The 16,352-nt window shown below is 40.1% G+C and overlaps 2 protein-coding genes across 2 annotated transcripts in view; one reads left to right on the forward strand and one right to left on the reverse strand.

The window, feature by feature from the left end:
* Positions 1-16,352, reverse strand: part of CHSY1 (chondroitin sulfate synthase 1) — a 72,199-nt gene that overhangs the window by 33,700 nt on the left and 22,147 nt on the right. The window lies entirely within an intron of this gene.
* Positions 6,004-6,481, forward strand: LOC129510544 (proteasome maturation protein-like). Its single transcript, XM_055326777.1, has one exon. The coding sequence runs from the start codon at positions 6,005-6,007 to the stop codon at positions 6,479-6,481; it is 477 nt and encodes a 158-aa protein (XP_055182752.1). The 5' UTR covers position 6,004.

Genomic DNA, 16,352 nt, shown 5'->3' on the forward strand with positions numbered 1-16,352 from the left:
TTACCAGGAGACACAGACCGTGCCCAGGTCTGCATCAGCCTCACCCCACAAACTGTGTCTCCCTCCAACATCTTTTAAAAAAAAAATGATTTGCAATCGGGTACATCCTCTGTAATTTTAATAAATTTTTATACACTTTGGTACATAAGATGATGTACAAAGAGCTGAAAATCCTAGGAGAAGACTATAACTCATGGAGCCAGTAATTTAAGGTTTTCTGGAGTATACTATCAATATAAGCCTACAATGTCAGGGCAAACTTCAGTTTGAAAGGCCATTAAAAAATGGAGGGGAAAGTATGCAATGTTTAGAAGCTACTGAGTAAACTCTTCAAGGAGCTGCAAGGGCATGGATGCTCACATAATTTTAAAATATAGAGATAAGTAAATTCTTCCAAAACAATTGTTTAAATCAAAATAATCTCCAACGGTAAACAGATTTAGAGTATTCTCATGCCAGCATTCTTACTACATGCTTCTAAATCACTGCTCTATGACCTTGGACCTCAGTTTTCTTATCTGTAAAATGGGGATAACAGCACCTACCTCCTTGAATTATTAGGAGGACAAAATGAATTTGTACGTGTAAAGTTATAGGGGTCAAGCACTCATTTAAGTATTAAATAAATCCTTGTGATTATTAATACCATAACATAAGTAACACTAGTTTCTGTCAAATTTGCCACTTTATTAATTTTTCTAAGAATTCAAACTGTCTGGAACCCTTCCCTCACATATCTTCCCTAGCTAACAACCACCTTCAACCCTTACCTCACCTTTGTATATCCGTCTAGCTGTCCATCCATCTAACCTTCCCTCCATTTGTATTTACTCAGTTATCGGACGCCTGCTACATGCCAGGGACTGTACTAAGAACTGAGAGCATGGGAACAAAACTTGGTATTCAGAGACTATTCTCATTCTACAGTCAAGCACTCTCACAATCCAACAGGTTGGTAAGCAGTAGGAAATCCACAACTTCCCCCTCAAGTTTCTCATATTTCGGCACCTCTTAGGCTGGGGTGTGACTTAGTAAGAAAGCACTCTGGCACAGTTATTAGGTGGCAGTGTCTTCCTTCCAATGGTCCACAGAACAGTGGTGTGTCCTACGATGGAAGGCATCTGAGAATCAATGAAATATGGCGAAGTTCCACTCTCAGGTGCCAAATGCTTGATTTATTTGCTCCGACCAAATCTGAATTCTTGTCCTTTGCTAAACAAATCATAAGTCTGCTTCCTTTCCATGGCTTTTTCAAATTTTGAGTTCAGGTGAAACAATTCTGTGACCATGCATTTCAGGGGGATAAGACGTAGATTTTAGGGTCCTCTTTCAGCAGAAGTAGCAACTTCCATAAGAGCATGACTGACATAGCTTTTCAACTCCACTAAAAGATACTTTATTCTGCATCTTTTTTCTTTTTTTTTTTTTATTTACGATAGTCACACACAGAGAGAGAGAGAGAGAGAGAGAGAGAGAGAGAGGCAGAGACACAGGCAGAGGGAGAAGCAGGCTCCATGCACCGGGAGCCCGACGTGGGATTCGATCCTGGGTATCCAGGATCGCACCCTGGGCCAAAGGCAGGCGCCAAACCGCTGCGCCACCCAGGGATCCCTGCATCCACTTTTTTCCACCTAGTTTTGTAACTTGAGATCTTGAAGAAAATATACAGTCCCTATTTCTTCTATCACACCAAGGAATGATTTTTATTACAAGTTCACTTGGATGGATCAGGCAATGTAAGCTGGGTATATATACCTCCCTTGTACAAATAAACAGTGGGAATCTTTAATGTCTTCATTGTAATGATCTTATTGCAGGTTACAGAAGGCTCAGTTCTTCCACAGTTTTTCCATACAAAGGCCTGTTGGTTTATGTGTTAGAGGAATTAGGTGAAAAAAATTTTGTTAAAACATCAAGGAAGTCCACATACAGCAGGCTGCATGGTGGATGCCCTCAGCTACTAAAGTAAAATCTACCCACTTTTGTACATCCATCTTTGCAGTCTAATTTCTCACTGCTCCAGTCATACTAAAGCCACATGTAGTTTCTACGGCAGGTTGGACTGTACCATATCCCTGTGACTTCATACTTACTGTTCCCTTTGACAGGATGCCCATCCTTGTAAGACTGGGAACATCTTCTTGGGTCAGTCAACAAGGCTCTGGGAAGAGTCCTGTCCATGTGGACTTCTCCCTGCCACCCACTCCTCTACCCCAAGCAGTCTGTTTCTGGTTTCCTAGAACACCCTATTCCTAGCTCTGTTATTAGTACCATTTCTCTCTGGGATGTGTGATTATACATGATCTCTGTATGTGTATAGCCTGTAGGACTACAAGCTCCTTGAAAGTAAGGTTCTTGTCTTATCCATCTTTGATCTTCTGCCTGGCTGAAAGAAGAGGAATGCTTTTTACTCTTACATTAGTCTGTACTACTACTGTTAGATGGTAAAAAGGTCCTATAAAAAAAAAAAATCCAGAAAAAAATCCAGTCTTTGCAAGAAGTATTTTGAATTCTACCACTGGCACTTTATCTACCTATAAAGGGGAAGGGGTTGGGGCTTGAAGCACTATAACAGCCTTTGCTGTGGGAAATCATCAGAAGGAAAGCAAGTTGACTTTAAAATATTCCCAGGTGTTGCTATCTGACTACCCTCAACTTGGCTCCATCTACTCCTTACCCTTCTCATCTCACCCCTTCCCACCTGAACCTACTGAATTCATAACTCATCCTTTACACACTCCCTCACAGAGGCTGTCCTGCTCACCAGCTGAGGTCAGGCATTCCTGCTCGACATGCCAAGAGCTCTCTGTACTTTGTCTTCGAAAGATGGACAACCCATGCTGTAAAAAATGATATAGTGCCTTTGCATAGATGTATGCTCCAGAGCTCAGGGCTTCCCCACTGCTCACCCCTGACTCCTCAGTGTCAGGCACATAGCAAGCACACAACTTTTTGCTGAGTGTTGATTTTGCTGAGTATTGAATAAATCACAGAAGTTTATATATCCTGTCTCTCCCTTTAGAAAAATTCCACAATGGCAAGGATGGGTACAAGTTTACTCACCTTCATACCCCTGCCATACAACAACACCATCTCATGGAAGGCATTTATTTTATTAACTACCGGTGAATGAACAATTCACGTACCTGTCTTCAAAATCACTCTCAGCTTTTGTTAATATTTACCTCAGTATGAAACACTGAATGTAATCATCTTCTGTAAGTTGTTCAGACTTGTTCAGAAAACTTCTGCCATTACTGTTAAAGTGCTCTGCATTAATATTCTAGATGCCTAAGGCACATGAACAACCAAAAAAAAAAAAAAAAAGAAGAGGGAGGGGAAAAAAAGAATCAAACCTAACCTCAGAGATCAATTCAACAATTTTCCACATCCTCATTATAGTCAAGCACAAACCTGTCCAAGCTTAATATTAAAATACAAAAATTGAAAGAGCCACTTGCCCAAATTATAAACAGTTAAAACAGCACCAAATAAAAGCACATCAGCCTGGACTAAACCATAAATAGGATATGAAAAACCTCCTCCTTCAAACCACAAAGAAATACACTACACACCTATTAAAACAGCCAAAATCCAGAATGTGGACAACACCAAGTGCTCAAGAGCGTAAGAGCAATAGAAACTCTCATTCACTGCTGGTGGGAAGACAACATGCTACTGCCACCCTGGAAGACAGCTTGGCGGTTTCTTATAAAGCTAAACACACTATTACCATACATCCAACAATCACCCTTCTAGATATTTACCCAACTGACTTAACAACGTATGTCTACACAAAATCATGAATGCCAATGTTTTTATAGCATTATTATTCATAATCACAAAAAAACTAGAAGCAATCAAAACATCCTGCAACAGAAGAATGGACCATAGACATCCAGACAATGGAGTATTATACGGGAATGAAAAGAAATGAGTTATCAAACCACAAATGAGGATAAACCCTAAATGCCTGTTCCTTACTAAAGAAGCCAGTCTGAAAAAACTATATACTGTTTGATTTCAATTTTATGACATTCTAGAAAAGGCAAAACTCTAGAAACAATAAAAAGATCAGCAGCTGCCAAGGACTTAAAGGGTGCGAGGTGTACAGGAGGAGCACTGAATAGGTGGATCACAGGGATTTTTTTTAGGGCAGTGAAACTATTCTGTATGATACTGAAATGATGGATACATGACATTGTATGGATACAGTGATAGATACACTATACTACATACAGTATGCATTAAAATGATGGTGTGTGATACTGTAATGATAGATATTTATCAAAACCCATGGAATTTTATAGCACAAAGAGTGAACCTTAACGTATACAATTTTTTTTTTAAGTCACCTAAAAGTTCAGGGGACTCCAGGATGGAATGTAGCCAATAACAAAACAAACAGTTTTACAAATATATGAAACAATCACACCAAGGAGAATGGGGGAGAAGGTTGCTGACCCAAGTATGGAAATGAAGAAAAATTAAGATTAAAGCCAAATGAAACTGTACAAGAGCACTGTACTCTAATTGACAAAGTTTCTCACATGCTCAAGATTCAGAAACCGCTACACACAGACACTGGAACTGAACAATTAACTAAAGGGATGATGGATGGCAACAGGTTTCTCACTGCTCAAGTGGGAGGGTACAATCCAACAAAAGGAAGAGGCTCGAATGACCCATGTGCTGATGATCTGACCTGGAGACATCATTACCAATGCATGTCTAGTCTCCTATAGATATAGGTGGTTACACGCAAATAGAGAACTTTTATACACATGAGCTAGCATACACACATAGATTTCCTTGCTCTATGTCATCTGAGTGGACCTAGAAGCAATGGACACCCCAATAGCAACCAGCACACCTAGCACCCAGATCTTGGTCTCCAAATGCCCTTTTCCAATAGGAGTGTGGGCTCCTTGAAAATACAGCTGATTCTAGGACTCTGGCAGAAAATTTACAAGATAAGCCTGCAGTATCTTCTAATGCCAAAAAGTAAGGGAAGTGCTCAATAGAAAGGAAGGGAAGGGGGAGGAGAAGGGGAAGGAGTTGGGGGGGGGGGAATCCAACTGAACAAATTCCCAATGGTCAGAGCTGGAACAATTGTAGCAACCAAATAAAGTAGCATACGAACTGAAATATAAAATAAATACCTACGAGTCCAGAATGATATAAATTAACAATTGAGTAAATGAATGGGAGAGAACAGACAAATCTCCTCTCCGGAATTCTATATAATATACACAGACAGTCTGACGTCAGGCTGTGGGAGCATACCTCCTCACTCCTTAAGTGTGGACTGTGCCTAGCTTCCAAAAAGCATATTCTGGAAAGGAGAGGAAAGAGTTTTCACAGAGGAGACACCTAACACTCCCTCAACCAGGTGTCCCAACATCAGTGGTGCTAAATCATGTTGACAGTATTATGACATGATGTGCAGAGAACAGCACTTCACTTCTGTGGTCTTCCTCTCAAATCCCATAACCCCAGTCTAAGCATGAGAAAAACCATCAGAAAAATCCTGAAGAGGGACATTTTACAAAATACCTAACCAGGATTTCTCAAAACGATCAAGGGCATCAAAAACAAGGAAAGCTAAAGAAACTGTCACAGACCAGAAGGGCCTAAGGAGACATGATGATTAAAAAAAAAAAAAAGACAGCAGGTAAAAACTAAGAACATCTGAGTAGAATATGGCCTTTATCTTCGTAATTTTTCTGTAAATCCAAAACTCTTGTAAAGCCAAAAGTTTATTTACAAAAAAACAACAAACAAAAAAAAAAAAAGCAAATCAAAATCCGTTTCTACTCACTGTTCTGTAAACCACCAAACCTTAGACCAGTGATCCTTAAAGTGTGGTCCCCAGACCAGCAGCATCAGAAGCACCTGGCAACTTGTTATAAATGTCAATTTTCAGGTCCAGGGATGGGGTTCAGCAGTCTGTTTTAAAAAGCCCCTCAGGAGGGCCATGCGGCTGTTCACAGAGCCAGTGAAGATGAATGCCAGAGGACTTGGATCTCAGCTGAAGGACAGTATTCCAGTTACTGAACTTTCAGCAAGTGGACCTTTTGAACAGCATGATCTTCTTCGAAAAGGTCTGCCTTGTGTGAAAAATGAACTTTTGCCCAGTCATCCTCCTGAATTATCAGAAAAAAATTTCCAGTTCAACCAAGATAAAATGAATTTTTCTACACTAAGAAACATCCAGGGTCTGTTTGCTGCACTAAAATTACAAATGGAATTCAAGGCAGTGCAGCAGGTTCAGCGTCTTCCATTTCTTCCAAGCTCAAACCTTTCATTGGATATTTTAAGGGGTAATGATGAGACTATTGGATTTGAAGATATTCTTAATGACCCGTCACAAAGTGAACTAATGGGAGAACCACACTTGATGGTGGAATATAAACTTTTCATATTCATGAAAATAGAGGGGCTGCATGTTGTTTATAGTCATCTTTTTACTATAATTTGATGTATAAAACATTAAAAGTACTGACACATGAGAAAAAATAAAAATTAAAAAAATAAAAAGCCCCTCAGATGACTCTGACACATGGTAACCTTTACACGCACAGAGGACCTGATTCCTCATATGGGACATGGGTGGGACTGTGGAACCAGGTGATGCTCAAGCTGCTGGTCTGTGCACCACTCTTTGAGAATCACTGCTTCAGACCAAGCAAGCACTAACAATAGCCATTAGCTAATGCTTACCATCTGTGAGGTGCTTACCACAACGTGACCATAAGAAACACTCCCACGTTACAGAAAAGAGAGTGGTTTTTCTCAGGCCGCAGCCACATGATGGGACTGTGGAGCCTGTGTCCTGTTCTCTTGAGGGACTGCATTTCTGGGTAACAGACCCTATTCATCTCCTGACGCAGGTGTAACAAACTACCACGAACTGGGTGGCTTAGAACAACAGGGATTTACTCTCTCAGAAGTCTGAAATCCAACAGGCCAGTGTTCCCTCCAGAGAAGATTCTGCTCTCCCGTCTTCTGGCTTCTGATGGCTGGCTGCTGGCATTCTGGGCTTGCGGCCACATCGCTCTAGTCTCTGCCTGTCTTCTCCTTGGTGTCGGTATTATTTCTCTTTGCTTCTCTCTCATAAGGACTCTTGCCATGGCATTCAGGACCCAAATGGATAATGCAGGGTCATCTCCTCATCTTAAAATTCTTAAATACATCGCAAAGACCTCTTTTCCAAATAAGATGATGTTTACCAATTTAAGGGATTAGGACTTAATATCTTTAGGTGGTCATTACAACAACTAATTACACATACTATAAGTCAAGATGACATCAATGGATTTCTCCTATAAAATTATAGCAGAGAATGAAGACTTCTGAACAAGGATCTGGCAAGTTTTTTTCTTCCTACAGGGTTGACCATAGACTACCACAGAAAATCAACTCTGAGTGTAGAATATTATCATCTTCTAAACTACCTAAAATTCAATCATACAGTAAATAAATACCTTCATCAAGATTCAAGAATTCAGAGGACTCTTTTTTTTAGAAGATGGTGACTAACCAGCATCTTTCAATTGACTTTTGAGAAATTTTAAGACTAGCTTAAAGATTTCTTCAGAAACTGATCCAGGAATATTTGTTCTGCTGCTCTCTTTTGCATTAAAAAACTTAGGGATTTGATCACACACTTCTTGTTGGTTCTTGGGTTGAGGTCCACAACTTTAAACCCATTTTAAGCCACTTTTTCAGCTAGACATTTACACTAGCTTGATGAGCGTCTAACAAAACTTACAGAGTACTATGAGATCCAACTGCTACCAGCTGAATATCACCTTAAACACATAAGTATACTGAAAATATCCCACCAAAGAAATGTATGAAGCATGAACATTTTCCCTTTGTCTAAAATTGTCAACAACTGAACTTTACTGGTTCTTTTCAAATGACTACTGGCAATAGTTAAAATAAAAAGGTAGAGTGCAGCACAGTATGATACAGAAAATGCCACTTCATTAGGGTTGGACTGTAGGCTCTGCAGCTAGAATGCCTGGATTCAAATTCTGAATTGGGCACTTTACCATCTGTACATCCAGGATGTGTTCAAAAACCCCATTTCAGAGAATAGGGTAGCAAGCCTTGGGAGAGCATAGTTTAAACACATTTTCTCACCATAGTAAAAGTATAGGATGTCCTTTAAAACTCATCCTCTCAAAAACAAATTATTTACTATAAAGGCTTAACTGAATCAATACTCAATTATAACTTTCTCCAGGAATTAATAGTGATTTCTGCCTTCCATGGCAAGTGCCCACTTGGAAACCTTATTGATCTACTTACTGCAACCATTACAAAGTGAAGTAGATCACTTGGTGATCAGCAAGCTCTTCGTCCATTAGGAGTTTTATAGGCCCAAAGATGATAACAGGCTACGCCCTTGGTACATTTCTGTATCAATTAATTAAAGATGTGAAGCAACTTCATAATGGTGCATGCAACTCTATGGAGTGGCTTATCTTTTTTAAAATAAGCAAAAACAAATGTACCTGAATATCAAATTCCATGATAAATAAGATCTCTGTATCACAGGGACACAAGCCCCATCGCTTCTTACACCAAGCAAACAATATTCTAGCTTCTGCCCAGAAGGTGATGGTGGTTGACCATCAGCCATCTTGGTCCACCAGTCGTCAGCTGCCTCCTGAGGTTTATCAGTTTTAAGAAGTAATCCTGTGCATCAGTCATCAGTAGATTTAAAAGTCCGAACAGTGAGTGTTCAGATCCTTCAAGTTCACACTGAGCAAATGCAAATCAAAGATGAGGTCTTCCCCCAGCTCAGTCTCCTTTGCTGGATCCTTCTCATCTCTGATTTCTAGCCCCTGGAAGCCTCTGGGCTCAGCCATAGACTTTATCTCTACTAACTCCTTCGGTGATGTCACTGGTTCTCTGACTTTAAACACTGGAAATGCTGATGACTCACACTCGTGTATCTATGGCCTGAACTTCCTCGTCTTCCTCTTCCAACTGCTCAGGCAACTTTTCTCTCCCCCACATCTCATACCTCAGCAAGTCCTATCAGTTCTACCTTCAAAATTCATCAACAAGCTACCCACTTCTCACCACTCCCACTGCTGCCGCCTGCACTAAGCTACCTTTCCCTCTGAGTTACCAGAAGTGCTTCCTCTCCAATCTCCCTGTTCCCCTTCTTGCTTCCCAGCAGTTTCTTCTCCACAGACCAGAGTCGCTTTGAAACAGCTCCCTATACTCCTCTGTCCCAAGCCCCCAGTGGCCTGCCCAGCTCAGTTAGCATAGAGTCCACAGTCTTTATCAGGGACAGGCTTTATAGGATCTGGCCCCTTCTACTCATGTGCCCCAGCCACCCACATTCCTTGCTGTCCTAATCATGTATACACTTCCTGCCTCTAGGCCTTTGCATGCCCCATTCCCTCTCCTAGAGATGGTCCTCTCTGGATATAAACAAGGTTCACTTTCTCAGGTGGGCTGGCACTCCCTGACCCCTCTATCACTCTATCTCCTCACCATGCTGTATTTCTTCAGAGAGTTTAGCACCATCTGCCAGTATATATTTGTCTCCTCTGAGGTCTCCATAAAGAAGTAAATGCATCATGAGAGCAAGCGTTGCTCTGCTCACTGCTGCAGCCACAGCGTCTAGAGCAGGGTCTGTCAGAGAGCAGGCATACAGGATAACTTATTTAAGGAGCTAACCATTTAAAAAATATAAGTGTATTTATATCATCTGGGATATTTCAATTTCCATACCCATCTTCTCCTAATGAAACAACTAGAATTCCAAATTATTGCAGAATCAACTCATAACAATATAAAAAGCCAACAGGCATTCCACGGGTGGTTTAAAAAAAAAAAAAGAATGAACTCCTCTTTCTGCCTTAAGTAAACCACATAATTACAAATAAAAACAAGTCTTCTTTCTTAAAATTGAATATTCCTGTTGAAGGGGAACGCACAGGTATTAACGTATACAAAAGGAAAAGTAGTACCTACAGTATTTTTCAATAGAAAAATCCTTGAAAATAAGTGCCAGACAGGAAAGAAAATAACTTTGGACCAATTTCTTTATCCTCACAAGGGCTTACTGAGAGAAAACCCAGGAACAAAACATTATAGGGTTAACCATGATGACGTTAGAGCACTAGCGTTAAATTGCTAAGTGAATGCTGAAAGATTCTTTTTAGCCAGGGAAAAGTTTTGCTGTAATGGTACCATTACAAATTTCTTACAGTAATAACACGGTGCATTATAAGCCTGCTCAAATGATAAGCTCTTTATGAGGGCTAGAAATCTGCAGCCCTCTCAAACAAAGACCTTTCTGTCTTCAATTTCCTAGAAGTCAATAAGCTAAAAATCACATCCTGCACAATATCCACTTAAACTCACAGAAGATCCAGTCTTCTGTGGCTTCACCCCAGTTCCCCAGGGCACTGAGCGGTCAGCACCATACACTCCACTTCTGTGTGTCCAATTTGATCATCTCTGGGGTTTAACTACTTTTTATTTTGAAATAATTTCAGGTTTATAGCAGAGCTGTAAAGACAATAGAAAGAGATCCCATCTCCTGACCCCGCCTCCTCTAATGTCGACAACTTATGTAACTCCACTCTACACTACGCATAATAAAACTAAAAACTTGACATTCACATAACACTATTAATGAAACCATAGGCTTTATTCAAATTTCATCGGTTTTTCCACTAATATCTCTTCTCTTCCAATCCAGGACCCTAATGCATTTGCCTGTCATGTCTCCTCAGTCTCTGCCAATCTGTGAAAGTCCCTTAGGCTTTCCTCACTTTTTATGATCTTGCAACTTAGAAGGACAATGGTCAGATATTTTGTATGTCCTTCAACTTGGATATGTTTTCTCAGGACCAGACTGGAGTTCCAGCTTTGGGAGGACTAAGGCACAGGTGAAAAGTCATCTAATCCCATCACATCTGAGTACATGATATAAATATCGGCTTAATACTTCTAATGTTAAGGGGGTGTCTGCCAAGTTTTCCACTGTGAAATAACTATTTTTCCTATTCCCTACCCCATTCAAAAAATGATGGTAGCCCACAGTTAAGGGGAGGGAAATTAAGCTCCATCACCAGGAGAGAAAATTATTCAAAAAAATCTGTGAATTACCATAGTAATTAATAAAGACTTTATAACTCCCTCTTTCCTTTTGTTTTTTTTTTTAACTGAAATTTGTTTGATTAAACAAATCTCAAGTTATGATTCATGGCAACAAAAGCTGAGGCAAGGAAAAGAAAAAAAAAAAAGGCAAGCTAAGGCTCAGATTTATAACCAGACCACAAAAACAGACATTTGTAAAATCATCAATTGCAAAGACAAACATATTTAAAAATATCATTTGGTTTTAGCTTTAAACTGTTTGTCAGTTTAATCTCTGGCCAAAAGTTCTTTCTTTTCATCATCACATCAAATAGGACTTCTTTCCTTGTCATTACTCAAGATTTATTGCTGACCAGCACTCATCCTCACTGACTTTCATCCGGCTACACAACTCACTGCAATTAACATGGCTTAGGGGAGAGAAGAAAGGAAAAAAGATTATAAAGCATTAGTCTGTCAAACATATATGATGAGCAGACACAGTATGCCAAGTTCACTTCCCTGACAACTGAACTGTTAAGTCTCTTACTGGAAAGACCAAAGTCCAAACTCCCTTTTGTCTTCTCTACTACCAGGACAATGCTTTGCATAGAACAGGAATCAAATGAAATGCCAATTAACCAAAACATAACTTTGGTCTCTACATAGTTCCAAAATATCACTGGATCATAAGAAATGTTGCCAAGTATTCATGGCATCGATGGTTCTTTTTTTTTTTCTTTTTAAATTTTTATTTATTTATGATAGTCACAGAGAGAGAGAGAGAGAGAGAGAGAGAGAGAGAGGCAGAGACACAGGTAGAGGGAGAAGCAGGCTCCATGCACCGGGAGCCCGACGTGGGACTCGATCCCGGGTCTCCAGGATCACGCCCTGGGCCAAAGACAGGCGCCAAACCGCTGCGCCACCCAGGGATCCCGGCATCGATGGTTCTTACCACATAAGAAGAACTATCAGAGAAGCCTAGAAACTGCAGATCATTGGACTCCACCTGCCAAGAGTCTGGTTCTGGGTTTGGGCTTAGAAATTTGCTCTAAAACAAACACCTCAAGTGATTCTCTCATAAACAGGTTCTCTTTGAGAAAGCAATCTAGTGTAAGACCTATGGACAATGCTAATTACTTGATGTGCGCGCGCACACACACACACACAAATATTCCCACTGAAAAAGGTCTCCATGTCACGGAGTTTGGAAAACTGATGTACAACATGTCTTCTTCTGCCTTACAGGGCTTTACCTCTGACTGTCTCTTCTGACCCAAACATTACGTTACCATCAGGTCCATTCTTGCCTCTGTTCCTTCACAGATAATCTTAACAGTTCAGTTCAACAAAGACCATTAAATATTGGAATTACAAACTTTACAAAGCTTTGCTGTTGCCATCCCTAGACCTCTACAAATGTGAAAGGATACCATCCTTATTGTGCAGAACAGTCCGAAAATCTAGTCACTTTCAGAGAAGGAGGTGACCCAGATAATTCAAGCCTCCTCCGCACTGTCCTCTCAATCTATCCCACTCCATTCTAGTGGTTCCACAGCCCTACACACTTTCCTGTGTTGCTCACACTATTTTGCCCTGGTTTATTGTTAGTTTACTATTATTAGGTAGTGAGGTATTCTTCATATATATCTGCCCATTTTCACATAACAGTAAGTCCTTAGAGCCCATTTTACTCTTATTACCTCAAAATGGCTCATACAGCACTTTGAATACTAATGTAATCTAAAAGGTAGACTGTCAGTTTATTACAAGAAATGAGTTGATGACATGTGTGATCTCAATCTTTTCAACTACAAAGAAAATACTATTCAGCTAATAGCTTAAGATAAAGAAAATGATATACTGATTCCACCTCCTGATTATGTGGCTAAGGAGCCCTTTCCTGTAAACTCAACCTAAGTTAAGTATGTCTAGTAGTGACCTTATAATAAGAAAAGTGATTAATAAGAAGGCCTAGAACTATCTTTAACACATTCAAACCAAACTTGAACATGGTGAAGACAAAAGCCCTTTGCTTTTAGATCCATACTGCCTCCCTCACAAGCACAAGATTCCAATATACCAAAGTGGTGAAACCATTTCAGAGATGCTTATGTACTTACAGAAGGTTCTGCTGTGCCAGTAAAATAATTACAGGTCCAAAGCAACTAACTTCTCCATTTTAGGTCAACTTTGATTTGTTCTGTCAGAATAGTTTTCTCTAATATTTAAAAGCAAAAACCAAGGAGTCCAACACCAGTGTTCCTACAAGTCATATTCAAGTACTTGTTTATACAGGTCAAAACCTATGCAAAGTCCTTAGGTAATGAGTTCTGCATGGCTTAGCTTTTCATTCAGATACTTGAAATATTTCATAAGCCCTAGCTCTGTGCCAAGCACTAGCTAGGTATAATATGCAGCATCTCAATTTATCCTTGAAACAATCCTACAAGGTAGCCAATTTCTTATGCCATTTTTTAAGGAGATAAAGGTCCAGAGAAGTTAGGCAACTTGCTGCCCAAGAGGATCACACAGCTGGTAAAGAGTGGAGAATGAACTATAGAGATTCAAGCCCAGGCGTAGTGTGTCCTAGAGCATGTCCTCAATACTCATTCCTCTGCTTGACATTTGTGCCATTTGGCCTCATCTTATGCCTCCCTTTTTCTCACCCCATTCCAACATTTGTCCCCTTGCCACATCTTAAACATCTCATGTGTTACTCTTTACTATCCATCTCTCTGCACCCCAGCCCAGCCCCAATAGAATAGGAGAGAGCAGGGCCTCTACTTTCTACACTGCTGTGTCCCCAACTAGAACAGTGTCCTGATCATAGCAGATGTCCAGAAGTTATTTGAAAAATGATTTTTTATGAATATTGTTGACCGATTGGTTGAAAGTTTTTCTAATTTTTAGAGCACAACTCCCTGACTCCTTAAGCAGAGGATAAGAGGATATTCAGAGTGATCTATATCACTAGAAAAGGCAAAATTTTAAGCTGTGAAGCTAAGGTTCCATTATTGACAGTCTTAGCTGACATCAAGGAAAATGATAAAGATGTCCAAAAATTTCTCTCCTTCATAAAAGCAAAGAGAACATGAACAAAACAGCTTCCGGCAACCTTTTCAGGACTCTGGATATTAGCCAAAGGCCTAGAATAGCCCAGGAAATATTTATACAAGAAAAACAGTGAAATTTTAGTAGCAATAGTGAATTTTGTGTCATTTTAACTTGCCGATTCCTACTCCCTTTCCCCAGCAATGTGGTAACCTTGAAAACCAACAGTCCACAATCATGGTGAAAACCAGCAGCCTGGCAGCCACTGGAAGGGGACGGAGCAGGACTGGAGCTCCTTCAAAGCCCCATTCCCAGAGAACTGTCATTATCTGACCTGCCTAGTGGTTTCCTAGAAGACCCTACCTCTAAGGCTGTATTTATTTGACCTGACTCAGAGCCCTCCTATTACAAAAAGTCTCTTGGCAGGGAAAGGAGAAAATATTTGTCAACAACAATCACAGGCAATTGTTGAATATCATGTTGCCTGAGGAGGTGGCTAACAGCATGGGCAAACACACAGACTAACCAAAAAGCTTAAAAAGAAAAGTTGAGGTATGATTTGTCCATAAGGGGCTTTGAAAAGTTTTAATGTATTTGTGGGAACCTATAAGGCCATGAACATGCATGGAAGTGTGCTCATGTCCAGGGAAGACCAGAGAAGGCCCTAAGCTTTCATCTCTGGTTGACCTTGAGGCTCTGTACAAGTAGGAAGTGAGGCTAAGGAAGAGCTGAAAACTACATGGTAAGTGTTGAAGGCAAACGTTGAGTACACAGAGCCCCTAAGCCAAGACTGGGAGACGTCACAGTTCCAAGCATCAAAGGAAATCTTTTCCAATCATTAGCTGACCCCTAAGCAAACCAAGCAGATTTTACTAGCTATACACACACAAAAAATACAGACTTTACAAAAAGTCACTAAACAAACAACAGCAACATCATCAAACCCTGGGGAGGGGACAGAATCTGACTACCAGAGTTGATATATTATTTTAAGTATCCCATTTCCAAGAAGAAATTATCAGACAATGTGGGGGCGGGGGTGGTAGTAGCAGCCAATAAGGAGGTAGAAATTATTTAAAAAAAAAAAAAGAGCTATGTGAAAATTCTGGAGTTGAAAGTCATGATAACTGGAACAACAACAACAAAAAAAAATCACAACAAATTTGAACAGATAGAAAAAAAGATCAGTAAACCTGAAGACAGGTCAACTGAGATTACCCAGTCTGAAGAATAGAAAGGAAAAAGAATAAAGAAAAATAGAGAAAACCTAAGCATATGCACAAGGCAAAAAAGGAGAACAAGAAAAAGAACAAAAATATTTGAAGAAATAACAGCTGAAAACTTACCAGGTTTGATGAAAAACAATCCACACACCCAAGAAGCTCAACGAACTCCAAGTACAATAAACTCAGAGAGCCACACCTAGACATGTCATCATCCAACTACTGAAAGCCAGAGCCTCAAAAGCAGCAAGAAAAGAGACTCACTGCCTATAAGGGATCCATGGAAAGATTAACAACGGATTTCTCACCAGAAACCATGGATGCCAGAAAGCCTCCAATCAAAGTGCTCAAAGAAAAAGACTGTCAACCAAGAATTCTCTACCAACAAAACCATCTTTCAAAAGTGAAGGAGAAATTCAGGCATTCACAGATACACAAAAGCTGAGAGAATCTGTTGCTAGCAAATATGTCCTATGAGAAATAGAAAAGGAGGCCTTTCAGCCTGAAGGGAAAGGACACTAGACATTAACTCAAATATACATGAATAAAGGGAATATGGGTAACTGCATAGTAAATATAAAAGGAGGGCAGCCCTGATGGCCCAGAAGTTTGGCACTGCCTTCAGCCCAGGGTATGATCCTGGAGACCCGGCATCGAGTCCCACGGCATCAAGTCCCACGTCAGGCTCCCTGCATGGAGCCTGCTTCTCCCTCTGCCCATGTCTCTGCCTCTCTCTCTCTGTCATGAATAAATGAATAAAATCTTAAAAAAGGGGGGGGGGGGCAATGTAAATATACTGTTTGTAACACTTTTTCTCTAATCTGATTTAAAAGACTATAATTATAAATCTGTGTTGATGGGCCTATCCTGTATAAAGATATAATTTGTGTGACAATAATAGGAAGGAATAAGAAGAAAATGGAGCTTTTATCAAAGCAAAGATTTTTGTATGCTCTAATT

The sequence above is a fragment of the Nyctereutes procyonoides genome, unplaced genomic scaffold, assembly GCF_905146905.1.
Source record: "Nyctereutes procyonoides isolate TBG_1078 unplaced genomic scaffold, NYPRO_anot_genome, whole genome shotgun sequence".
NCBI lineage: Eukaryota > Metazoa > Chordata > Mammalia > Carnivora > Canidae > Nyctereutes > Nyctereutes procyonoides.

Bases quoted from the DNA above. Each gene is read 5' to 3' on its own strand.
- LOC129510544 (XM_055326777.1), top strand. From the start codon at position 6,005: ATGAATGCCAGAGGACTTGGATCTCAGCTGAAGGACAGTATTCCAGTT.